This window comes from Schizophyllum commune (assembly GCF_000143185.2).
Source record: "Schizophyllum commune H4-8 unplaced genomic scaffold SCHCOscaffold_10, whole genome shotgun sequence".
Lineage (NCBI taxonomy): Eukaryota > Fungi > Basidiomycota > Agaricomycetes > Agaricales > Schizophyllaceae > Schizophyllum > Schizophyllum commune.
In genome coordinates this window covers 183,662-206,769 of record NW_026089547.1, presented here as the reverse complement: position 1 = coordinate 206,769, position 23,108 = coordinate 183,662, and the positions used below count along the sequence as shown (strand labels likewise).

General features: G+C 57.0%; 9 protein-coding genes across 9 annotated transcripts; 4 read left to right on the top strand and 5 right to left on the bottom strand.

Annotated features, from left to right (window-relative positions):
* Positions 1 to 6,119: 6,119 nt before the first annotated feature.
* On the top strand, positions 6,120 to 8,248 carry SCHCODRAFT_02512276 (cytochrome P450; the record flags this gene model as incomplete). The annotated part of the gene is made up of 12 exons (XM_050343266.1): positions 6,120 to 6,297; positions 6,348 to 6,456; positions 6,511 to 6,579; positions 6,605 to 6,784; positions 6,839 to 7,014; positions 7,094 to 7,182; positions 7,238 to 7,351; positions 7,408 to 7,596; positions 7,647 to 7,772; positions 7,805 to 7,906; positions 7,959 to 8,113; positions 8,161 to 8,248. 12 exons carry the CDS (start codon positions 6,120 to 6,122, stop codon positions 8,246 to 8,248), a joined length of 1,575 nt encoding a protein of 524 aa, XP_050198374.1.
* Positions 8,249 to 8,878: 630 nt separating this feature from the next.
* SCHCODRAFT_02512294 (alpha/beta-hydrolase) lies at positions 8,879 to 11,130 on the top strand (the record flags this gene model as incomplete). The annotated part of the gene is made up of 12 exons (XM_050343268.1): positions 8,879 to 8,993; positions 9,044 to 9,159; positions 9,212 to 9,310; positions 9,367 to 9,374; positions 9,445 to 9,523; positions 9,574 to 9,744; positions 9,790 to 9,814; positions 9,866 to 10,228; positions 10,278 to 10,502; positions 10,566 to 10,688; positions 10,741 to 10,922; positions 10,978 to 11,130. 12 exons carry the CDS (start codon positions 8,879 to 8,881, stop codon positions 11,128 to 11,130), a joined length of 1,659 nt encoding a protein of 552 aa, XP_050198373.1.
* Positions 11,131 to 11,609: 479 nt separating this feature from the next.
* SCHCODRAFT_02635935 (uncharacterized protein) lies at positions 11,610 to 13,734 on the top strand. Its single transcript, XM_050345895.1, has 11 exons — positions 11,610 to 11,857; positions 11,917 to 11,951; positions 12,009 to 12,165; positions 12,390 to 12,451; positions 12,506 to 12,603; positions 12,660 to 12,708; positions 12,814 to 12,979; positions 13,053 to 13,095; positions 13,150 to 13,158; positions 13,212 to 13,255; positions 13,312 to 13,734. The coding sequence occupies exons 1-11, from the start codon at positions 11,832 to 11,834 to the stop codon at positions 13,694 to 13,696; spliced, it is 1,074 nt and encodes a 357-aa protein (XP_050198372.1). The 5' UTR covers positions 11,610 to 11,831; the 3' UTR covers positions 13,697 to 13,734.
* Positions 13,735 to 13,936: 202 nt separating this feature from the next.
* On the top strand, positions 13,937 to 14,714 carry SCHCODRAFT_02512425 (uncharacterized protein; the record flags this gene model as incomplete). The annotated part of the gene is made up of 2 exons (XM_050343270.1): positions 13,937 to 14,396; positions 14,452 to 14,714. 2 exons carry the CDS (start codon positions 13,937 to 13,939, stop codon positions 14,712 to 14,714), a joined length of 723 nt encoding a protein of 240 aa, XP_050198371.1.
* Positions 14,715 to 14,797: 83 nt separating this feature from the next.
* SCHCODRAFT_02635930 (60S ribosomal protein L20) lies at positions 14,798 to 16,093 on the bottom strand. Its single transcript, XM_003029070.2, has 5 exons — positions 16,059 to 16,093; positions 15,700 to 15,834; positions 15,598 to 15,649; positions 15,318 to 15,494; positions 14,798 to 15,264 (listed from the first exon to the last, which is right to left on the bottom strand). The coding sequence occupies exons 2-5, from the start codon at positions 15,831 to 15,833 to the stop codon at positions 15,112 to 15,114; spliced, it is 516 nt and encodes a 171-aa protein (XP_003029116.1). The 5' UTR covers position 15,834; positions 16,059 to 16,093; the 3' UTR covers positions 14,798 to 15,111.
* On the bottom strand, positions 15,684 to 16,491 carry SCHCODRAFT_02047452 (uncharacterized protein). Its single transcript, XM_050341616.1, has one exon. It carries the CDS (start codon positions 16,392 to 16,394, stop codon positions 15,849 to 15,851), a length of 546 nt encoding a protein of 181 aa, XP_050198370.1. The 5' UTR covers positions 16,395 to 16,491; the 3' UTR covers positions 15,684 to 15,848.
* On the bottom strand, positions 16,417 to 17,430 carry SCHCODRAFT_02635923 (transcription initiation factor IIA gamma subunit). The gene is made up of 4 exons (XM_050345894.1): positions 17,157 to 17,430; positions 17,016 to 17,103; positions 16,900 to 16,959; positions 16,417 to 16,757 (listed from the first exon to the last, which is right to left on the bottom strand). The coding sequence occupies exons 1-4, from the start codon at positions 17,192 to 17,194 to the stop codon at positions 16,602 to 16,604; spliced, it is 342 nt and encodes a 113-aa protein (XP_050198369.1). The 5' UTR covers positions 17,195 to 17,430; the 3' UTR covers positions 16,417 to 16,601.
* An 11-nt stretch (positions 17,431 to 17,441) lies between these two features.
* On the bottom strand, positions 17,442 to 19,403 carry SCHCODRAFT_02635920 (PLC-like phosphodiesterase). The gene is made up of 9 exons (XM_050345893.1): positions 19,138 to 19,403; positions 19,027 to 19,082; positions 18,894 to 18,945; positions 18,774 to 18,842; positions 18,535 to 18,640; positions 18,438 to 18,479; positions 18,208 to 18,380; positions 18,072 to 18,151; positions 17,442 to 18,014 (listed from the first exon to the last, which is right to left on the bottom strand). The coding sequence occupies exons 1-9, from the start codon at positions 19,234 to 19,236 to the stop codon at positions 17,612 to 17,614; spliced, it is 1,080 nt and encodes a 359-aa protein (XP_050198368.1). The 5' UTR covers positions 19,237 to 19,403; the 3' UTR covers positions 17,442 to 17,611.
* A 677-nt stretch (positions 19,404 to 20,080) lies between these two features.
* On the bottom strand, positions 20,081 to 23,108 carry SCHCODRAFT_02586911 (uncharacterized protein). Its single transcript, XM_050343959.1, has 5 exons — positions 22,535 to 23,108; positions 22,326 to 22,481; positions 21,512 to 22,277; positions 21,208 to 21,389; positions 20,081 to 21,153 (listed from the first exon to the last, which is right to left on the bottom strand). Exons 1-5 carry the CDS (start codon positions 23,066 to 23,068, stop codon positions 20,257 to 20,259), a joined length of 2,535 nt encoding a protein of 844 aa, XP_050198367.1. The 5' UTR covers positions 23,069 to 23,108; the 3' UTR covers positions 20,081 to 20,256.

The following is a 23,108-nucleotide window of genomic DNA, read 5'->3' as shown; positions in this document are numbered from 1 at the left end:
TGGTGTTGCGGGCGCGCACCCACTCAGCTTGACCTCACCGAGGCCGCACCGCTTCGCCTCGACCGCGACGTAGTCGGCGGGCAGCTGTGGCTGCTGCATGAGCAGCATGTCCTGCGGGTAGTTAGTCAGCTGTGAAACCATAAAAACGCTGAGGGCTCACCAAGTCCTCGTTCGCCCTTCGCGGCACCCGATCGCGGTCAGCGGCACGCAGTGTCGCGTCGTGCGTCGGGATATCGAGCCCCACGATGTTGATCACATACCTAGATTGTGAAAATGTCAGTGGGCTTCACTCAACTATGTCCGAGACCTACCGAGGGCGCGCGATCTCTTGTAGCGCGTACCACTTCGACTCGGGGTCCGATGCCTTGAGGCAGTCGAACAGGAAAAACATCGCCCCTTGGATCGCCGCGGTCGGCGCCCAGGGGCCTGTCTCTCGCAGTTTGCGCGCTTGCGCGATGGCGTCGGACAGAGATATCTACAAACAAGCGTTAGCGAGCGCCGGAAACAACTGGCACGACGGAGCTTACCAGCTTCTTCTTGAGGATCGTCGCGCGCTTCTTATCGCGCTGGATCCCCCGCACCAAGTTCAGCACAGTGGGTTCCTCGCCCTTGAGCAGTGTGCGCGCATCCTTCTCGATCTGGTGGAGCTTTCGGGCGAAAGCTTGGTGCTCCTTGCGCACCGTCGAGTGTGGGCCTTCGTTGCCGGCGGTCATCTCTAGATTGTCGTCAGTATGGCCGGCGCGTCGGCACGCACGTACTAGCGACGTACCTTCGTGGTTCAGGACAAGTTGGAAAACCGTGGGAGATGCGCACGGCCGGCTTTTAAACGACCATGCATGTCCGGAACATGCGGCGTGAGCCAAAAGCTTAATTAGCGCCCCGCCGTCCTCCGACAACTACATACCAAGAGACTGCGGCGGCAGTCGACTGCGAGTCGCCCGACGACCCAGTAACAACACCGAGTCACCCATCCACCTTAACTGACCGAGGACGGTCCAGATTATTGGTGTGGGGGAGATGATACGCCCTGCGGCTGAAAAACGCGGAAAAACATACATAAACAAGCGATATATAGTCGACTTGGTCTAGATTGTATGGGCGGATCCGTATATACTGCACCGACGTCGCGACTGTACAACGGGCGCGTCGGGGGTATTTTATGACATAGAAAACCAGGAGCGCCACGCTTCCTAACCTTCAATACAACTAGTCCGCAGCATTATCCATCTGCAATGACTGACCAAGGATAGCAGCGAGCTCTTCGGCGCCTGATCACGAGTCTGCGCGTCGTCGATGACATCCTGCGAGTCCTTTGGCGGGCCCTACTTAATCAAGTAGCCGCGCTATACGCGCCTCAAGCCTTCAGTCCTCTTGCCCTGCTGTGTCAAGAGAATCTAGATTATTGTTGGGGCTCGGACAAGCCTTCCTGCTGCTCGCCGTCATGCGGAGACACGCAGAGCACCGCGCAAGCGGAACTCGAACCATCAACGTGACTACACGTGACTTCGGGTCCGAGACCGGAACTTCGGGTCCGAGCTCGTGATCTCGGACATCGCCGAGTTGAACTCCGAACCGAGCGTCGGCGCCGCCAAGCGCTGTCCGCCCCGGCAAGGGCTTCGCTCCCCGCGTATCGACAGTCCAGACTGTACGCTCCCCGCCGCGCAGGCCTCTGAGCCGCGTCGCGCACAAGGGAACGGGTGGAAACCAGGCCGGCCTTGCCTTGGTAAACATCAACAAGTGTGGAATCGCGCCCGGCATCGCGGCGCAGGAGGATACCCGACCAGTCAACCGCTCTACCGCCAGGAACCGCAGTCATTGCGCGATTATTCGGACAGAAGAACGCGCGGATAGGCGTTATAGTTGGATTTTGACTCAGAGATAGGCATTGTGTGTTACCGCGCGGTCTGGACGGCCGAGACGACGCGTTCAAGTTATATACCGAGACCTACATACGATTCGGGGGACTTTTCCCGCCCCGCGCAGAGAAGCCCTAGTACCTACACACCACACCAAATAAACACAACCGCGTTAACCCGCACTTTACACATCATAAAAGCCTGAACTTCCGAGCGCATTAAACCGCCTTGTGAACTTCAATCAAACCCGAAAGCGCTCGTAAGAACGCCGAGACGTCCGATTGCCCCACTCGACTTCTCGCTTCAGTCCAGCTCGTCTGGAACTGGCATAAACAACACAATCTATCCCCTAGTAATATAAATACTCGGACTCGCCCGCTCTCGTAGCGCCTCCAGTCTAGCGTGTTCATTGCTATCGTGGTTGTTGGTGTTTGGTTGTGTGGATCGTCTAGCTAGACTGTACTTCGCGTCTTTCGTGAGCGTACGATCCCATCACCTTTTGGGTCGGTTGCGGAGACATGTGATGAAGACGTACGCACGGACCACAGCGCGTGGCAACATACTTCATCCCAAGACTCTCGTTCCCTACGTTGGAGGGTCCATAGAGGCCTTTCGCGTCTGCCAAAAATGAGCATAGGCTCGAGAACAGGTCGTATAAGCAACTAGTAAACTGGCCGTTCGGCATGTACGAGACCTGCGAGTGGGCAGTCCCCGGATCAAAAGAAGTCAGTCACATGCATTATCTGCGCAGGCTTTGTATTGTTTGACTTCGCATTACTGCAAGTGCGCGCAACGTGAAGTGGCGCTGTCTGACGGCGCTTCCGCATTGAAGCTACACACATATATATATACTAGCATGTAACAAGTATGTACACATATCCAGAGTAAACAGGATTACAGGAATGTGTATAGAGTTATCGCTGCCCCTGTATTATATCCCGTGGTTGCGAGGAGGGTAAAGGAGATAACGAGGGAAGAGGGCAGGGAAGGAGTTCGAAACGTAGTGAGTGCATTTACACGTGCCATGAGTGACGGTTGGCTTGGATTGGGGGCTGAGGAGGACTCAGCGCGATAAGGATGCGTAATCCGTCGCGTGCGCATAGAAGTGCGGAAAGTGGTAGGAGAGGGATGAGGGAATGGGAAGGAGGTGAGTAGGGCGGCGCCGTAAGAAGACCACGCGGGACGCGCATCACGCGCAGGAGCGATCGGCCCCTCGCTCGTCGAGTACTCATCCGGACGCGTCGCGGGGGATGAAAGATAGATGGCAGAAAGACAAGTACGTACTATATAGCAAGCGCTGGGGTGGCCAAGTGAGGGGGGGAGGGAGCAGTGAGAAGGAGGGAGCGCGCAGTGCATGTCCCGGGTGCAAGCGAAGAAGTGGAAGGTGGAGGTGTCGGATCGCAAAAGAGGAGGTAGGGCGTGGCGCGCGGAGTAAGGGGAGGGGAAAAGGTGCGGGCTAGAGACAGGCGCGAAGGCAAGAGCGTATCCGGCGTCGCCGTCGTCGATGGCGGGCGAGTTTCCCGACGCGGTCGAGGGCGGGGAGGGAGAGATGGCGCACTTTTGCCAATGCCGCTCAGCATGCCACTGCTCAGACCGCAACGATCACGCCACCCCACCCTGCATATACCCTCTACGCATGACACGGGCAGAGGATCGCTCATGCCAGAAGTGGACGAGGTCTGCGCGTGCGGCGCGAGGAGATGAGAGGTAGGGATAGGGGTGCGCGCCACAGGGTCGCGGGAGGGCGGGGCTGCCGCGCGCCTGGCCGCAAATTGTGAAAAGAGTTGCTTGAGGCGCTGTCCGCGCCTCAAGCGATCTCCATTCGCCTTCAGAATAACTTCTGAGGGCTGATATGGCAGGGGCAAGGCGACCGACGCCTTGCGCGTGCCGCCGGCTCATCCGTGTAGGCGCCCGCACGCCATTTCAGATGCGTGTCAAATGTTAGCAAAGACCGTTGTAGCTGGAGAGGGTGTAACCACGCACCGCTCCCCCCCCTCCTTGCGCCGGTCTCGTCACTGTGATTGTGTTGCCAAATGGGCCAAGAAGCATATAAATCAATAATACCATCCTGAAGAAGTTCGAAGGGGGAAGGCGTAAGATGTTGAAGGACGGCGAGGGGGAAGGAGGATGATGGTCGAAGAGTCAACGAAGACGACTTGACAAAGAGGAAAGATCAGTACCGGACCGATCCCCGAAGGTCGCGCGGCAACTCCCGAGGCGACTCAGCAGGTCGAAGCGCAGCGAGAGAGGGACAATCACGTAGATATATACATCTATGTACACGAGAAGTGCTTCAAGATATCTATGGGAATCTGGGTGCCGGAGGACGGTCGCTATCTCGACTTGAAAGGCCCCGTCGAGGATTGAGGCTGTGCAGGCAATCTCGGACCGGATAGGCACGTGTTGAGGTCTTGTCTGCAGCGAAGCTTCCGGCTACCAAGCTGCCCTGAAAACTCAGGATACAAATCCCAGGGCAGTAAGAAGCATGCCTAGTTTTTACTGGAGGAATGCAAGCATAGGGAGTCTAGCAAAAGACTCCAACATATCCTGTCGGAGATAATTTTGATGTACCGCTTGGACGTCTGATGGTGATGAATCCTGGTCAGGTAAGACGAGAGCTCTCGCAAGCTCGAGCAGGTCTCGTAACACTCAGCTTCTCATTGGAATCGCAACAGTGCCTGTTTCCATATCAGCAAATCTGTCCTGAGCAGCGTTCCACCCTCGGGATCGAAATTAACCCAAAACTCTGCCTATAAAGTCGTGCAGTCCCGATAATGCTTCGGGTCCAGGGCTGTGGTCACCTCTCCCCTGTAGGGGCCGGGCGGAGCGGCTTTCTCAAGTGCCTGGCGCCGGTCGTCAGTGCGGGCCACCCAAGTCATCATCCCCACCCGGCGTGGTAGGAATGGCGCCTGTATTTTTGCTCACAGTACCTCTGCCCGGAAGCACGTAAGCGCTCGTGACGGGAACCGGTGTTGGCCTTGCGTATTGTTCCCAATTGGGTCGACGACGGCCGCACAGAATGACTAGCGCACGGGCCAGTTATTACTGGCAAAGGGGTCCAGTAAAAACTCCCTCATCACGAGCACTGCGGTTGTGATACGGGTCTCGACACCATCGGGCACGCTTGGAGTGCGAAAAACCGACTTGGGCGCCCAGGAGAAGCGGCACTGTCATTCAAGGTCAGTACTAAGAAATCGTGGGAGCATACCTCGGTGCCAAGGAAAACCCAAAATTCAGTCCATAAAAGGCGTTACGGCCCTTGCCGGATAGGCGTGCGAGTGCGAAAGCTCTCTCCGAACAGGTCATCGTAAGTAGCCTCCGCGTTAGAGGGCCATGATCCTCGCAGAGCATCAAGCTGGACTTGGTGCTGTCGTTATGTTTTTGAGACTTCAAAAGGCAGTCGTAAGCAAGGAGAAAGGCGCCTCGTCGTCCGATTCCATTAGTGAGACGCGAGCGCGACGCAACTGTGGAGGACAGCAGTCATCACTGACATGGGCCTTGATAGTAAGATAGTAAGAAGAGCACATCTCCTGAAGACTTTGAGCGCCGTAAAGTGGGCGAGGCTGCCTCGAGCTGTGCTTCAAAAGAAGATGAGGGCAAGAGCAAGGCAGGAGGCAGAGAGCGGCAGCTAAATTGCGCACGTGGGGACGCTCGGCCGGGCCCGGCCGCAAGCTTTGCAGACCAGCGTCTTGACCATGACCACCATGTGCAACAAAATCACCATGTTTGACTCCGCTGTAGCCTCTGATAGCGGACTCAACGATGGAGACCGCGTGCAAGATGGCTATGACAGTGTCGAGCATGAATGATTGGCCACGTCACCCGCGCTTTCATGGGAATCTTGGGCCAGTGTCTGTATGCACGACGGGACCCTCCTGACACTGCTCTACACTCTGGCTTCCTATTCTACTCGACGTTCATGGGATACATGTCAATGCTGACTAGGTGATGTCATATACTCCCGGTCGCGCCGTATTCGAGAAGGTGAGTGCTCTCGTTATCGAACTTCAGTCCTCTCCGATGTTTGCATACTGATACTCCGCCTAGCTGTCAATCGATACATTGTGCTCGTCACCGGGCGCGCCGCTCTGGTGTGCGTGATCTGCGTGGAGCCTATGCCGCTCAATACGGCCATTGAGCTATGCCGCTGCGCCTTAAACGCAGTGCTGATACGACCAAGGACCCCTTGAAGTTCCCCTTTCGCAAGCGAAGCGAACAATTCTCTCTCTACATTGAGCCCCGATCATCATGCTAGACTTCAGTATGACCTACCTTGTCGCCGCTGTGGCAGCGGCGCTTGGGATTGCTTACCTATGTGCTCGTCGCCGGAATCAACTGCCGCTTCCACCTGGACCGAGGAAACTTCCTCTGGTCGGCAACCTCTTCGACATGCCATCCACTTATGAGTGGATCACATACACCAAATGGGCGAAGGAGCTGGGTGAGTCGTCATCATGATGTCTTGCCGACGACGCACTCACTATCGGTAAGATACGGACATCATCCATCTCGACGTGGTCGAGCAGTCGATTGTCGTGCTGAGCTCGTATGAGGCTTGTATCGACTTGCTTGAAAGGCGCGCCAAGGTGTATTCGAGCCGGTCAGTAGCATGAATGGGTACGAGCAGACGCAGCGCTGATCTTCCCGTCAACAGACCAACACTGACAATGGCGATCGAGCTCGTAGGCTTCGACTTCAGCGTCGCTTTCCAGCCATACGGCACGTTATCCCCATCTCACTAAGCCCAGGTCTCTATCTGACGGCTTGATCGCAGGCGACAAATGGCGCGCCCGCCGTCGCCTCATCCACGGCGCACTCCACGAGACCGCCATTAAGCGCTTCCGCCCTATCGAGCTGCAAGCGACCCACGCTTTCCTTCGCGCTATGCTCAACGCAGGAGAGGATGGCCTCGAGCCGGAGCTTCGACAGTGCGCACCACTACCACTCCCCTTCTTGTACTTCACCTCACGGAATCTACCCAGCATGGCCGCCTTCATCGTCCTCGGCATCACCTATGGCCTCAACATCCGCACGAAGGACGACCCGCACGTCCTCACGGCCGAAGCGGCGATGCACAGCTTCTCTCTGACCTCGAATCAGGGCGCGTATCTGGTGAATAGCGTACCGGCGCTGAAGTATGTACCGGAGTGGGTTCCGGGTGAGTCCACTTGATGGGGTGTTTTTTGAGGGCTTTGCGCTCGCGCAAGGATGAACGACGTTTATGATCGTTGATATAGGCGCGGACTTCAAGCGCCAGGCTCGCGAGTGGAAGGCGGAGGCGCGATATATGGTCGACAAGCCGTTTGAGGAGGTGAAGAACGATGAGGTGCGTCTTATCAGTGGGTAAGAAGTCAACACAAGTCTGACGACCATGGCCCCAGCTTGGCGATTCGCCCTTCCCGACATCCTTCACAGCGCTCGCATTGGAGAAGGCGGTCGAGGAGGATGTTATCAAGGACGCGGCCGCGACTATGTATCAGGGTGGGACGGATACGGTGCGCTCCTCCCCTTGCGTGATTATGCCTTGATGCGAGCTCATCGACTCCCTTAGACCGTATGCACCATCCTCAACTTCGTCCTCGCCATGCTCGACCACCCCGAGATCATGAAGCGCGCGCAAGATGAACTCGACGCAGTCTTGAAGCCCGGTCAATGGCCCGACTTTGACGACGAGGAGCGCTTGCCATATGTGACCGCTGTCGTGAAGGAGACGATGCGGTATATGCCAGTGACGCCCTTGGTGAGTGACTCCTAGTCGGAGTAGGAGCTCGTCTGAACGTAGTAACCCAGGCCCTCGCGCATTGCTACTCCGGCGAGGAGCCTGACATCTACAAAGAGTACACGATCCCCAAGAACTCCGTTGTCATACCGAATATCTGGGCGATTGTCCACGACGAGGCTAGTACTCGAATCATCGTTTCTGAACCCAGTCTGACACGTCCTCTCAGACTGTCTACCCCGACTCGTACACCTTCAGGCCGGAGAGGTTCCTCGATGGCAACGGCAAGATCGACCGCAACGTGCGCGACCCCGCCAACATCATCTTCGGAGTAAGTGGTAGACGGACGATACTACTTGAGACTACTGAGACGACCTCCCCAGTTCGGTCGCCGTATCTGCGCCGGGCGCAAGCTCGCATACGCGTCCTCTTGGATCACTATCGCATCCGTACTTCGCGTATACGACATCCAGAAGGTCAAGCGTGCGGATGGATCCGTCATCGAACCATCCAGGGAGTACATCTCCGGCTTGATAAGGTACGTCCTGCTTGACATGTGCTAACCATTCACTCATCATCGAGTAGTCTCCCCAAGCCCTTCAAGTCCCTGTTTATTCCTCGCAGCGCAGAGGCCGAATCCATGATTCGCGCGACGGAGAGGTTCGATTACTGAGTCCAGCTGGCTTTACACAATCCGCGGTCGGCATAGAGAATCTGTACGAACCCTCTGCTAATCAACTTTCTCCATAGCGCACGATGGACTCCTCAACTTGACCTGTTTCCGCGAATGCTGCCGCCGATCAACGCCAATGCCAAACCTGTGCTCACATGTTCCGCACGTTAGCTCCTCCCTCCATGTCCTCGTGTGTGCGTCTGGATTCGAACGCCGTGTACATCCCCGATCTCAGCTGTCGATATCCCTAATCCCTTGTCTGCAGGCCCGGCTCATCAGTCTGCTTTTTAGCCGCTCGTCGAAGCGAGGGTTATGCTGGTCGCCCGAAAGGGAAGCAGCGAGCTGCATCTATCACGAGGAAACGTGGCTTTCGCCCGGCTCGCTGCTCTCATCCTGGCTTCTCTCGCCAATCCCGTTCTTTGAACGTATCGGACTGCCGCGCCTCGCAGGCACTAGGAATCTTCCGCCCCGAGCATGTCCTGACATGGGCTCATTGCACCGAGTGCAGAACTCGACATCTTCCAGAGACAGCGCTGTATATAAGGAGGCACCCTCGGAGCACCATGAGCCACCTCATTCACGTCTCTTCCCCTCCCTTGCAGTCTTGCGATGCGGCTCGGACACTCTTTTATGATACCCTTGCAGGCAGCTGCGCTGTCGCTCGCCGCGTCCGTGCAGCTCAACGGCACCACCCTCATTGGGACCGATATCTCATCTGGAGTCGCAGCGCAAGAATGGTTTGCTGGTACGCGAGCATACCTGGGGCGGACAAGCGTTGCTGACTTCTTCCTTTAGGCATACCATACGCCGAGCCGCCTGTCGGGCAGTTGCGCTTCCGACCTCCGGTCGCAAAGACCCTTACTGAGCCAATGCTAGATGCGACTGCCTATGGACCCGGCTGTCCACAACCTGTGAGTCTGCTCTTTGCTAACGCATCGAACACTCTAGATGTTTTTTGTATAGGACGTTCTCGGAGTGGCGTATGAGGACCAGGCCGAAGACTGCCTGACCATCAACGTCTTGCGTCCGGCGAATACGCCCAGTAGCGCAGGACTTCCAGTCGTATGTCGCTGCTCTATCTTGAGTGTCACATTCTGATCGGTTGATGATTCGCTCAGCTTGTCTGGTAAGTACAGGTCGCTCAACAATACCGGAACGTCAAGTACGTGCATTCCGTGTATCTCATGCTTTGGCAGGGTCTATGGCGGCGGCTTCCACGGCGGGTCTGCAAGACTGTTCAACGCGACTAGTCTTGTCGCGCAAAGCGTCTCTCGAGTCAGCCATGTGCATGAATGACGCACTCTTACGCTGACATGTACCACCAGGGAACATCTGTCGTCTACGTCAACTTCAACTATCGTTTGGGACCCCTTGGCTTCCCGAAGGGGGGAGAAATGGAAAGCAAAGGAACGCTGAATGTTGGGCTGAAGGATTCCCTGCTCGCCTTCGAATGGATCAACCGTAATATCGCGGCCTTCGGCGGTGATCCTGCTAAAGTATGTGCGTAACGGATCGATTGCTCTCGAGCTGACTGAGTGTAGGTTACCGCTGTGGGTAGCAGCGCAGGTACGTGCTTAGACAGCTCCTCGTCGGATGCAGGCGCTCATACGTGCTCAGGCTCAATTACCATCCAAATTCTGTCGCTGCACAGCTCCTTCACCAACTACATCCGCGCCGCAATCTTCCAGTCGGGATTTGCCGCGACAAGTACGCTGAACAAGGCGACCACCAATCCGGATCAGTGGAAGTCTTTCGTCGACGCGGCAGGCTGCGGATGGACATACGCGAACGCGCTGGACTGCTTGCAGAGCGCAGATACCGGCGCGATTATGAACGCGACGTGGCAGGTCGTCCCGGACACCTCGCGGGGCTGGTTCCCGAACTTCGACAGCGACATACTCCCGGACCTGCCCTCACGGATCTGGGCCTCCGGCGCATACGCGCACGTGCCTTTCATTGCTGGCACACATCTCGACGACGGTAGGGCTTGTGTTTTCTCGCTCCCATGAGCGTATCTGACCTCTTTAAGGCACGCGCTTCACGCCGACCTTCGTGAAGAACGACGCGGAGGTGCGCGTGGTGCTGAACGCCGCGGAGACGCCGACGCTGGAGGGTTACAATTCTGTGCAACTCGACAAGCACATCAGCAAGATCCTCGACTTGTACCCGAATGACCCGTCTTTGGGATCGCCATACAATACCGGAAACGAGACCTTCGGGTTGAGTCCCCAGTACAAGCGTCTAGCATCCATGAGTGAGTCTTTGTTTGGGGTGCTTGCCTTCTACGCGCCGAGATTGACATATCGCGATCGCAAAGTGGGTGACATCAACTTCGAGTCGCAGCGTCGTCTGTGGCAGCAGCAGACCGCTGCCGACGATGTCGCGTCGTACGGCTACCTCTTCACGGATCCTCAAATCGACGCCGAGCCTCGCGTAGGTGGTATGTGCATTTCCCATCTGTCGACGCGCGATGTCAAAACTGACGACCACAGTGCCACACGGCGCCATCGTCGACTACATGTACTACCGCATACCAGACGGATCACCCCAATCGTCGTGGACCTTGAGCTCGCAGATTATGGACTATTACCTCTCCTTCGCGACAAGCCTGACGCCGAACGATGGGCTGGGCGTTGCCCGCGCGGAATGGCCGCAGTGGTCATCGGACAACAAGGTAGCGTCCTGCTCTCACAGCGTCATACCTGCGTCGCTAAGCGAGCAAATTCCAGGTCGTCATGCAGCTTGACGGAACGAATCTGGGCAGCATCCCCGACACGTATCGTCAAGAGCAAATTGAGTATCTCAATTCTGACCCGGGTCTTCTGCACCATCGCGCGGTGCGGCAGCACAAGCGTGCCCACCGTCGCAAGGGTGTGCACTGACAGCGTATTAATCTCAAACTCCCTTCGCTGGATACCCTTCGTATTTTCTCGTATAGCTACTGTAGCTGGTATGTTATACTTTCATATAGTCTGCACCCTCTGGTCACTTTGCGGTCGGAATCCATTCCGTCCGGAGGACTTTTCCGACCTTGATGTCGCTACATGCAACTTATTGACTTTATGAAACCAGACAGTCCCCGCAACGAGCGTGCACATTCGACTCTTGAACAGCGGATGATCGCGAGGATTGAACGGCAATTCCCGAACGAAGACTGCTAGTGTTTTCCTTCGAGCATGAGCTAGTCATCAACTTCCCCTTGATCTTCAGGCCATCAATGCATCGTACAAGCTTTTATCGGCGCCCATCGTGGTCGCCTCCACCGAATGCCAAGCCACCGCGGGCGGTAAAGGCGGGCGCTGATGCAGCATCAAGTGACATCGACATTGCCCCGAGTTCGAATGTTACGTCCCCCGATGGCATCATGGAGAAGGATGGGGGCGCGTAGCGCCCACGCACGCTCTTTTCCAGACGCATTCATGGGCTGTGCGGGACTCCGCCACGCGTTGTGCTAGCTGTGATAGACTGACAAGCTGTGATACATATCGCCGGTGCTTGAGCTTCTTCGCGTAGCCTCCCACCTTCTCTCGTTCTTGACGGCCCCCGATTCCTTGTCGCCCACCGGGTGAGGACGCTGCGCGCAATGCCTGCGAGTCCGGAGTATAAGCAGTGCGTAGAAATGGTCCTCTCGCGTGTTGACTAGTTGGGCTTAGCTGCGGTGGCGCCAGCTTCATCCAGTTTTGCGTCCAGTGGTCCAGCATAGGTGAGTGTCTTCACCTCACGTAGGTTCGCGCGGAAGACCAAACCATTCCCCGTCAAGCCGTCCTCTACTACGATTACGCCCTCACATTCTCTCGGGAGGTACAGTACATCTGGCGAAGGCGCTTTGGGCTCACGACGATCCTCTACGTCTGCTGCCGCTACGCGCTCGCTGCAAATGTGCTCTATCTGCTTGCTATCTCGGGCCACATACACGAGGTAAGCTGTTCATTTCAAGCTATGTAATCGAGCGTCTCGTGGCGTGGTGGTGTTCGTTGGGCGCTCACTGAGAGGTGGGGCCCTCCGTGATGAGCGGATGAGCGGCTAGAGGCTGCAGAAAGAGATGGCGCACGTTCTTTCTAAGGGTCGGGATCGCTGACCTCTTCTTCGACAGTGAGCTTGAGGACATGCGGCCGTCTGTCGAACTCATTCAGTGATACAGCTGCGACTCCACGTACATGTCCCTGTCGGCTCTAGGCGTCGTGGGGCGAGGGGCGGTGCTCGGTGAGCTCTCGATTTTTTCCGGATGCATTGGCACCAGCTAACCGTGTCGTCTAGTAACCTGGTCGGCGCGAACGTGGGCAGTATGGGAGCGTAGTCCATATATCTTGGCGTTTTTGGGAAGCATGACGGTCACCGTCATCGCAATTGACAGCGTACGCAGCTCGTCAATTCTGCGTAAGACGCTCTGACTGACTGCGTGAATATTCAGTATGAGACCTCTGGTGTAGCGTGTACAGGCGCGAGATTTAGCCATGCGTGCGTACTAACCAACTTCGGCGAACATAGTTCTGACTACATTCTCACAGCGGTATGGGGGTCCGACGTACAACAATAGGGCCTCTAAAGCTGATTTTCCTGTATAGCCAACGACGCACTCGTCATCCTGGTCGTCGCCTTCGAGTTTATCTCCACCTTCCTGACATTATGGCGCTGTATACCCGTCATTCGAGCAGACCGACGAAACGGGCTGGGAACGCAACACAATAGCGTCTTTTTGGTCCTGGCGAAGGAGGGCTTCATGTACTACTGGTGAGTTAGTACTGCCCATACACGACGGCCGGACGATGGCCGAGGTACGGTCAAAGCTGAAATGAGCCTACAGCTTCGTGTCGCTGTTCACCATGTCTTCGGCTGTGATCAACTACGTGCGTATGCAGTGACGTTTTTTTATTTATTCTCAAGTCAGAATTTCTCTACAGAAAGCTCCGGTGAGGCGTATTGCGCTGGGAGTGGTAGGCATTTACTGAGCTTCGCTGGGCAGATGGATCACCCTATCAGGCGAATACCGAGCGCACTGACCCTTCCGTGAGGCACTTAGCTGCACCTGGACTTCAGCTGTGTACTCAAATCATGTTTCCCAGTTTCTCCGGCATGCTCACCGCGCGCTTCATCCTGCACCTCCGCTCCATGATCGGGCAGGACATCATCAAGACCGACCACGGTCGCGCGATCGAGTCGACGGCGCCCTCGCAGCTAGCTTTTGGCTCGAATCCGATGTCTACTGACTCGTCGGACACACGCGGAGCGACAACCTCGACCTCAAGCGACACTGGCCTGGAGTGGACGGCCGCGGCGAATGAGGACTTGAGGAGAGATCACTGGAGAACGCCGCCAGTGCAGCTGTCGACGTTCTCGTCTGGCGCGGAGAGTCGGACGTTGGCGTCTGCAGTGGGCGAAGAGCACCCGCGCGCAAGTACGTCGAAGAGAGGGAAGGGGAAGGGTCCGCATGTGTATTTCCGAGATTGAGGGAATGCGCATTACGGCAGAAACAATCTGTCTTCCCGTGTGCTCTGTCCGTGCAGACCATGACAAGATCTGAGGTGCTGGAAACCAAGTTCAAGAGCATAAGCTGTCGTGTCACGGTTGAACTTTCCGTGACCCTGTCTTGATGACGAATGGGGAACAATTGATTGCCTCCGTCATCACCCTTGCCTCCTACCACCGTGTCTACTTCCGAGCCTACCGCAAAGCTCGAGTTATGCGTTCATGCTCGTCTCCCTAGCGCTGCGCAATGTTGGCCGACATTATGCCTTGAAGAAATCCCTCAGTCGGAACGTGCAATCGACGTGCACGCGATGCAGCACCGGCCTTCTTTCCTCAGTTGCAACGGCTAGGCATGCGTCCACCACCTCCGGCCAGTCTACACAGCACGACACCGGCGGTGCGCACCCCACAAGCGCCATAGACCGCCTCAAGCGCAGCCAGGGTGGGCAGAACCTCTCCGATCGCTACCGCCGGCTGGAGCGCTCCGTGCGGAGCAAGCAGGCGCTGCAGCAGGATCTCGACGAGTACCTTGAGGAGGGGGAAGGCGGCGAGGACCACCCCGCGCACGGCGGAGAGGAGGACCCTACGCAAGCCGGCGGGGGACTGGCGACGCAGCAGGGCGCAACGCAGACGTTCAAGGGCTATGTCATCCCCGACGAGCCTCGGCCCCCCGAGGCGGATGGTGCGTCTTCTTACCTTCCGCCAGACTCTCTTCACTGACTCACCCCCCCGCTCAGAGTGCTGCATGTCCGGCTGCGCCGTCTGCGTGTACGACCTCTACGAAGAAGCGTTGCAAGCCTACAAGGACTCCCTCACCTCCATTCGCACCGGTCTCGTCCAGATGGGCGTCCCCGAGTCACAGTGGCCGGAGCGGTTACGGGAGAAAGCCTCGAAGGCGGCGAAGGTCGAGCGCCCGATCGATATTTCGCGTAATGCGTTCGAGGAGATGGAGCGGTCGCTGGCCGCGAAGCGGGCGGTTAGCAATCCTGGTAGTCAGTGATGCTAATTCGATGCATGAAGGCGGCCTTGTGACGATTCTCCCGCAGCGACAAGCAGCTTGAAACAGACGAGCAGACCTGCGAAGGACGTGCGACCTGGTCCGCCCAAGGCGTTCGCCAATCTCGCATCTCAAGCGAAGGACGCGGTTGAGGCAGCGAAGTGGATAATCTTCAGCAATCGATAGCTCAACAAGCATGATCCTGACACAACTCAACTCGGACTTCCACACAGATGAGAGTGACATAGCAAGCATGCGCATACATATAGCATAGGAGCCCCGTCAACTAGGGACGTACATGGACATGTAATCGTACACTACCGCCAGGAAAGACGCCACCATAAAGCCAGCACCGGCCAGTACAGACCTCGCACTGACCGCACATACCTCAGACGCGCGCTTACGCAAACGTGGCCGGGCGGTGGGCGATGAACGTCGACTTGTACTTGTTGACGCGGTGGGGGAGGGGGAACTTGAGGTCCGGAACCATGAGCTGCTTGATGTACGGGCGGCGGACGTCCTCAGACTTCTCGACCTCAACGACGCGGAGGATCTGCATGTATGCGTCAGTCCGACCGTCTCGATCACCGGAATCGCACCACATACGTGGATCGACCGGAAGCGGGCACGGTGGCGCGCCGCCATGTCCTGGTAGAGGCTCTTGACCGCGGCCGTGCGCGAGAGCTCGCGGAACTCCTTGTACATGTTGTGCGTGCCGGAGCGCGAGTCGTAGCGGAGCCAGATACCGAAGTTCTTCACCTTCAGCGGCTTCTTCTCGTGGATCTAGCGGGCGAGGAGGAACCTAGGTCAGTACTCCCATACGGCTTGCCTCTTGAGGGCTACCGGGAGATCTACGGTGGGTAGAAAGGGGAGAGGGGGTACTAACGACGTTGACGCCGATGATCTCGCCGGAGGCCTTCTTGACCTTCTTGAGCTGGCTGGAAGGGGGTTAGCGAGGGAGGTGTAGTGGAATGGGAAGGGGACGCACCGAAGGAAGTACCAGAACCGCGACTTGGCGACCACCTCGTTGGGCGCGAAGATGCGCATGCGGTAGATTTTGGGGTTCGGGTCCTGCTCGGTGGGCAGGTGGCGACCCACGACCTGGTACTCCACGAAAGACATTCTACGAGGCGGTCGTTAGCAAGAGTGCTCTTCGTCGGAAGGTCTGGGTAGGTATGGCTGCAAAGTCGGGATACGATTGAGGGAAGTCGCCCGATCGGAAATCTTTGCGGTATCCGACCGTGCAAACGCCAATCCGACGCATCGCGGGCACTCTCGTCGGGCATTTCGACATAGAGAAGGACCGTAGGGCGTTCCGACAGCATTCCAGACGGCGAGGACACTCACTTTGGCGGCGGGCGGGTGTTCTTGAGGATGCGGGCGACGGGGAGCACACACGGCCTTGATCGTGTGCATTGTTGACGCCGCTTTGCCTCTCGGCATGATCGGCAGCGTGCGGCATCTCGGCATGACTGTGACAAGTTCGTGACAGTTGAACTTGCTCTCCTTGTGTACAAGTAAATCTATTGAGAGAGTATCATAGGAGCATGGAAATACTCTCAGACTCTCGGAGATAAGATGAACTTTTATTAGACCTAGCCATGCAACGACCCAGTACGGTTCAGAGTCCAGACACGTAGCAAAGCCAACGATACTGGAGGTTGTGAAAAGAACAGCCGACATAGTCAAGCCATAGCGAAGGATGTTTGACGGAGAGGAAGAAGGTATATTTGACGATTACTAGAAGTACAGTATGGACGTGAACCGTGAGCTCAGTGGGCGTACTGTAGGTGAGCAATTTGTTTCCTCCTGGGGCCAACCTCTGCATGAAGAACTCCATTCATCGCGCAATCCCTCCATGAGCCTCTAGTGGCCTCTAGTGTGGTAGCATCACTTCCTCCCAGCTTCTATCGCGTCCCCGCTTTTGCACGCTATAATCTTGATCTTCTCGGTGGAGATCAAGTCGGAGCTCTCGAGCTTTACTACCGGCTGCTTGACCACAAATGTCCAGACATCGTCGCAGAGACGGTAGGTCTTGAGATGACCCTGGGAGGAGCACGAGCGTGTTGTGGAATCGGGATGACGGCGGTGGCGTGGACGTGCGTGAACGAAGGGAGACCGTGACAAGGAGGGGATGGGACGCGGCGTTCAGCCATGTTCTGCCAGGAGTCTGATAGCATATACGCACCTTCAGCGTCGCCTTCGCCCGCAGCGAGTTCGCCATCGTATCCGCCAGGCTCTTGTCGAACTACAAAGGCGTGTCGATCAACCCTTGTATCTCCCCTCATAGCACCGCCCACGCACCTGCTGGAGCACCTTCATCGCCAGCTGCGGTGTGATCGCCCCGCTCGTGATGAGCTCGTCGAGGGAGTCCGTGAGTGCCATGCCGAGGCTGGGCGCGTGCCCCTTGAGCTTCGAGTTCAGGCAACACGGGGCGCGACGTACGAAGAGCCCCGGTAGAACTCGTAGTATGCAGATGCCATGGTGAGGTCTGCGTAAGCTGCCGAGCTGCGTTCAAGTCGGGGTTGGAGACAGGGGTATCTGGGTGACTCCCTCTCCTTTGTCCTACAAGGCTGGGGCGCCGAAGGGGCGTGCGTCCAAGTCACAAAAGCGTAAGGCGAAAGCGAAGATGCAGGGAGTCTGAGGGGCCAAAATTTTGTTGTTTTTAGACACCGTCTCGCAGTCAGTAAGGCTGGTCGCAGTGCAACCTGCTCGTCGTAGTCAAAAGCGGTGTCATTGGCGCCCGGCGCTAAACGCGGCCCGGCCAGTTCGGACCGGGCACGTCACCGAACAAATATTTGGCCCTTGCAAATGCTCACGACGCGCAAATTCGTAGGATTTGAGATATACGAGGTAGCCTGTCATTTACCTACCTGAATTGGCTCACGCCAACGCCGGACTCATCCCTGCAGTGCCAAATGTTGATCCAGACACGCTAGAACCTTATCCTGCGGCCACTTCACCGCATTCCCCTCCCCCAACGGCGACACCACCTCCACGCCCAGATCATCCGCGAGCTCTCTCACCCTATCCGGATAATCCGTGATGATCCCCTGCACGCCCAGCTCGATCAGATCCTGCGCGACCGAGACATCGTTGACCGTCCACGGCAGCACGGGTTTGCCCAAGCCATTCGCGAGCTTGACGAGCGCGCGCGTACCGTCATTGACGGCGTCAATCTTCGGGCTGACTATGTCGATGCCGAGGGTGGCGGCGGCAATGATCGCGGCCTCAGTGATGGAGTCGGCCAGGATGCCGCCTAGGTCGATGGGGAGGTAGGGCGTGCCGATGTAGGCGTTCAGGCTAGTGAAATATCGGGTGAGACCAGGGAAGAATCTGCGTGAAAAGGATGCAACTCGCCTGCTGATGAGCGCGGATGTGCGGACCCCAGGATGCAGCACTTGCATCTCAATCAATGTGCGCCAGTCGAAGCTTTGGTACTATCAAAAGATGCTCGTCAAGCTACGTTGTATGCGCAGAGCGAAGAGTGACCTACGGTGATCCTATCCAGATACCCGCTTTTCTGGAACTCCGCATACTGCGCCGTGACGAACGCATTGACGCCCTTCGTGTTATAGCCGGTGACCAAGGTGTGGTTCACCTTGGACTCGATGTTGAAGCTGACGGTGCGCGCCGGGTCGACGCAGGAGACGAAGTCGAAGAGCTCGCCTGTCGGTCCACATCTTTGTTAAAAGAGGATCGAGGGGGGCAGTAATCGATGCATACCGAGCGTCGAGAGCTTGGTCCCGGGATACGTGCGCTGGTCGGCTGGGTTCGTGCATGTTCATACTACACTGTTTCTGCCATCACTTCAGGGACTCACGGAACTCGGCCTGCGACAAAGTCCCGCAGTCCAGCGTCTTCAGCTGCGCGAGCGTCAGGTCCTTGATGAGCTTCCCGACATATGGGTAGTCCGGGTCATCAGCTTCCTGCAGCACACGGTGAGCACAGATCTGAGCAGGCGGCGCGTGTGCGTCGTTCCCAGTAGCCAGAAGTCAAGCATGCAATCAAGGTAAGGCATGCAGTCCAATTAGGCATATAGAGTCAGGTGGCCGAACGTACCACGGGAGCGGTGTCGAGGCACTTGCCCGCGTCTATCCATTCGTCGTGCCATACGACGACGTGGCCATCCTGTGCGGGGTCAGCTCCCCAACTTCGTTCGCGCAAGCGCGTCGGACGCACCTTCGTGATGCCATTATCGAGCTCGAGCGTGCTCGCGCCGTCAATCAGGCCCCTAAAGTAGCGAGCTCCGCGTTAGCTGAGGCGCTCCCGGCGATGGCGAACGTGCGAGGACGCATCGACACGACGCGCTCACCAAGCGAAGCTGGGAAGCACGTTCTCGACCGTGTTTCCCCTTCCGCCGCGATGCGCCTGTGCGCGGGCGATTTAGCCCCCCAGGCGTGTCTTCAAGGCAAAGTCTACTCACCTGTATGTCGAGCGTCCCACCAGACGCGCGCTTGGTGGCAGGGGAGCCCTGCGCGAAACCCGCGGCACCGAGGAGGGCACCCACTACGACACTGATCATCCTGCCTTGACTGGTTGACGAGGGAAGATGGGGGCGCAGGGGAAACTCGAGGGAGGAGAGCTACTCGAGGTGACCTCGTCGCTGTTTATACCCGACGACGACAGTGGCCCAGTCTCCGTCCTAGAGGGTCAGGAACAAGTTCAACGCGTCCCTGAGTCGACGGCGCAATTCACGTTCATGAGATTTCAATTCGCGCGTGCCGCGCGGTCGTGGGATGTCCGAGGCCGGCATCACCGAGGAGGACGGTACGCATCGACTGCGATATTTGAATCTGAAATTACGCCGATATTCGAAGACAAGGTCTGAGCGAATTGAACAGGAACTCAGAGAGGGGGATATTGTGTGCCATATATTAACGCGGGGAGCGATGGTGTCGCTGTATGAGTATTGTCCATGGTGGGGGAGAGAGAGATGCGGCTGGCGAACCGGGACGTCGGCAAGTTCCGAAAGTCAAGTGATACGCCGCTGCTGGCAAACATTCGTCAACATGGATCGCTTGTCCACAACGCTCATGTTATCACATATGTGCCCACTAGACAGCTTCAACAACGCCAATAAGAAGAAGACGCGCCAAGAAGATATTTACGAGAGAACGCATACTATCGTCTAGTGTTCGTCCCTACTGACAGCAAGGAAGGCGACCAGGCAGACATCTCGAATGCGATTTGTCCGAACGTCGCTGGCAAGGTTTACGATTGCGAGAATGGCGAGTCTGTGGCATAGTGCGTGTTGTGCATGTGGCCTCTCATCTCATAGGATATTTTGTCGGAATGGGCGCTGAAGAGCCGCACATTCCTCGTCCTTTCACCGCTCAAAATGAAGGCGCGTGCTCACTCTGGACAGGCATCTGAACAATTGTCGACCGCATGGCATGTCCGATCAGGTCATTATAGACAAGATACAAAACGGGATCCAGTGAAACGAGCTGACTGCTACTTTCAAAAATCTCTCAAGAACGTATGTCCGAGCCTCGTCGTCTCATAACGCTACTCACCAAAGCCTGCGGTAAATGCACCTGTGCTACTTCCGCGCACGCTTTGGGCGACGAATTTTGATCGTCGAGCCATCGAGCACTTTGCGTTTGTTCGTCGTTGCTTCACCCTCTTGCGCGGGCGCTTCGGGATCCTCCGCTTCGGGTGACTCTTCGACATCCCCTGACTTTGGCGACTGTTCCACATCCTTCACCCTCGATGGCTCCATGGTGTCCTCAGGCTGCCCTTGCGATGACTCTGCATCGGAGTACATCACATCTGCCTCGTCGAGCATCTTGTCCGCGAATTTGTCCAGCTCGACCAGCGGCTTCTTTCCCTCGTCCGCAGCGTAGAAGTCCGAGATCTCCTGGAACGTCGCGCGGAACACGTCGTAGATCTCCGCGTAGTCCTCAAACAGCGACGCCGGCAGGCGCCGTTCTGACGGCACGCCACCGTCGCCGATGGGCACATCCGAGTCGTTGAGCTTGTTTTCCACGCCGTCGTACGCCTCGCGCAGCTTGGCAAAGAGATCCGGTAGCTTCGGGATAGGCGAGTCCGGACCATACAAAATCCGTAGTACCCTCGCGACGTCTTGCCTGGTCGCAGGCTCGGTGAGCATCTCGACGCGAAACTCGCTGTCTGTGCGCGATTTTGGGAAGAGCGCGCCGCGCAAATCAAACATCGAGCGGATCAAGTAATGCCAGAGAGACGGCCAATCGTCCGATTGCATTCTTCGGCGGGGTACGAAGCTCAGGGCGAACTCCATAGCCATCCAGGCTGTGGACTCGAGATCGTGGAAAAAGTTGCGATGGAAAGTGATGTTGAGGGCGAGCGGATCTGATGGTCTTGTTGATGCACAAGTCTTCGGGCGTGCGGATGGCTCAGCGGTGCGTGCGAACATATACTTCTGCGTGGCCAACTCGACCGCCACAAAGTCGTTCGTTCCCTGGAAAAGCGCGTGAGGTGGTCTAGCAAACGGAGGAAAGCAAGAGGGACATACCACGCCGTCGTCGGGTTGTGGAGTCTTGGAGTACTCCAGACTGAACTCGAGATCGTGAAGCTTCAGTTGATACCTCTCGTGCAAGGGCGCGTCGGTGGACGTAGTGAGAAGGCGACGCAGCATGAGATTCCCCGAACTGATGTCGCGGTGCAGCCACCCGACTCGACGCAGCCAAGAGAGCACTGTCAGGATACATGTGAGAAGGGTGAACGGAACGGAAGGAACGCCTGCGTGATGAGGCAGAGGAGTCCAGTACGGGGACAAGAAGATGAAGATTCACGGCCGAGGACCATAGACGACGTACCGAAAACAGCCTTGTCGAGGGCAAAGAAGAACACCGCCGGCTCGTCGACGTGATATAGATCGACACAGACGTGCGCATGAAGCGTCCGGTGGCGCAGGCGCTCGACAGAACCGTTGTCCACTTGATCAGACTCGGAGCCTTCTTCGCAAGATTCGCTGGTCGAAATTTTGGCTGAGTCTCCAGAGGCCTCCCCTTGATCGGAGTCGCTGTCACTGTCGGCTTCCTCGGACTCACTGGGGAAATTGTCTTCCTCATAATTGAAGGGCACAGCTGGTGTGTCAGGCGCTGGGGCGCAGGCGTCCATGTCCTCCCATTTGACAACACCGTCGGCCAAGAATTCCATGAAATGCCCCCACACCTCGCGCAACTCGTCCGCAGAGCTCGTGTGCGCCTTCAGCGCAGCGTACAGCTCGCGCTGCGAGCGCGTCTCGGAATTGCGGCTCTCTACATCGGAGCGCCAGTAGTCTTGCAGCGCATACGTGCTCGTGTCGACCGTCGAGAACGAGTCGCCGTGTCCCTTTGTCGTGACACGCCGCACCTCGAAGACGTGCATGGCGCGGTCGAAGGGAGAGTCGGCGTACCTCTTGGGTGAGAGCGTCCTGATGGTTTGATAGGTACGGACCATATTGTCCTCTGTGAGGACGTCGAATTGGTATTGCCACTGGCCGTCCTTGTCCACAACGCGGGTCACCGTTGGGTCGAGCCCAAGTTGAGTGTCGCTTGCGTACGAGGTGAACAGAATCCACTGGATGAATTCTTCCTTGTTCTACATGTCGTCAGTCCGGCGCGCGCAGCGATTTTATTGCCCACGCACCTTGTTGATGTCGAAGGGCTCGCTGTAGATCGCCCACGAGTGGCAGTAGCGCCAGAGCCGCGCGGTCGTGCCTTCGAGCGTGATCGAGTAGTGGCATGTTCGACGGAGATCGGCAGATAAGAGATGTCTTGCGACCCTGAATGTCTTTTCCTTGGGCTGCGGTTGTGCGTGAGCAGAGCGGGGACCCAACGCAAGTAAGCAGCACTCACGCAACCGTATAATTCGGGACACGGGCTAGGCTCGAGCATGATATGCCACGACGCAAGCACGTCGGCGGTGCTGATCGCGCGGACGTCCCTCGTCGACAGTACCGTGGTATGGCGGGCGCAGCCGGAGCGCGTACCATGCATGCAGGACGACTCGGCCTTGTAGCTGATCGCGTCGAAGTGGTAGATGTCGGATGGAATTTCCGATAGCAGCTCGGCGCTGTGTCGGCCCTGGTAGAGACACTGTCGCGGGTTTCCGATGAAATTACCGCCCATGTTCGCGGCAGCAGCAGCGACGACAGCCTCAACGATGTTTGCCACTTGCGCCTGCCTGGAACCAAATCGCTTGGAGAGAGGAGTCTTGCTATTGACCAGTTGCTTCCAGCGGCCTGCTTTAGGCATGATGTGGCCTTCTGTCTTGAGGCTGCTGATGATCCATGCCACTTCGTACAATGATACACGTTTATAGCCATTGGGCTCGACGCATGTGCCCCAGAATTCGCTGAGGGTTAGTTCATGGAAGTAATCATCGTCCATGGCGGAAAGTTGACGTGATTTATCTGCAGCAGGTTAGAAG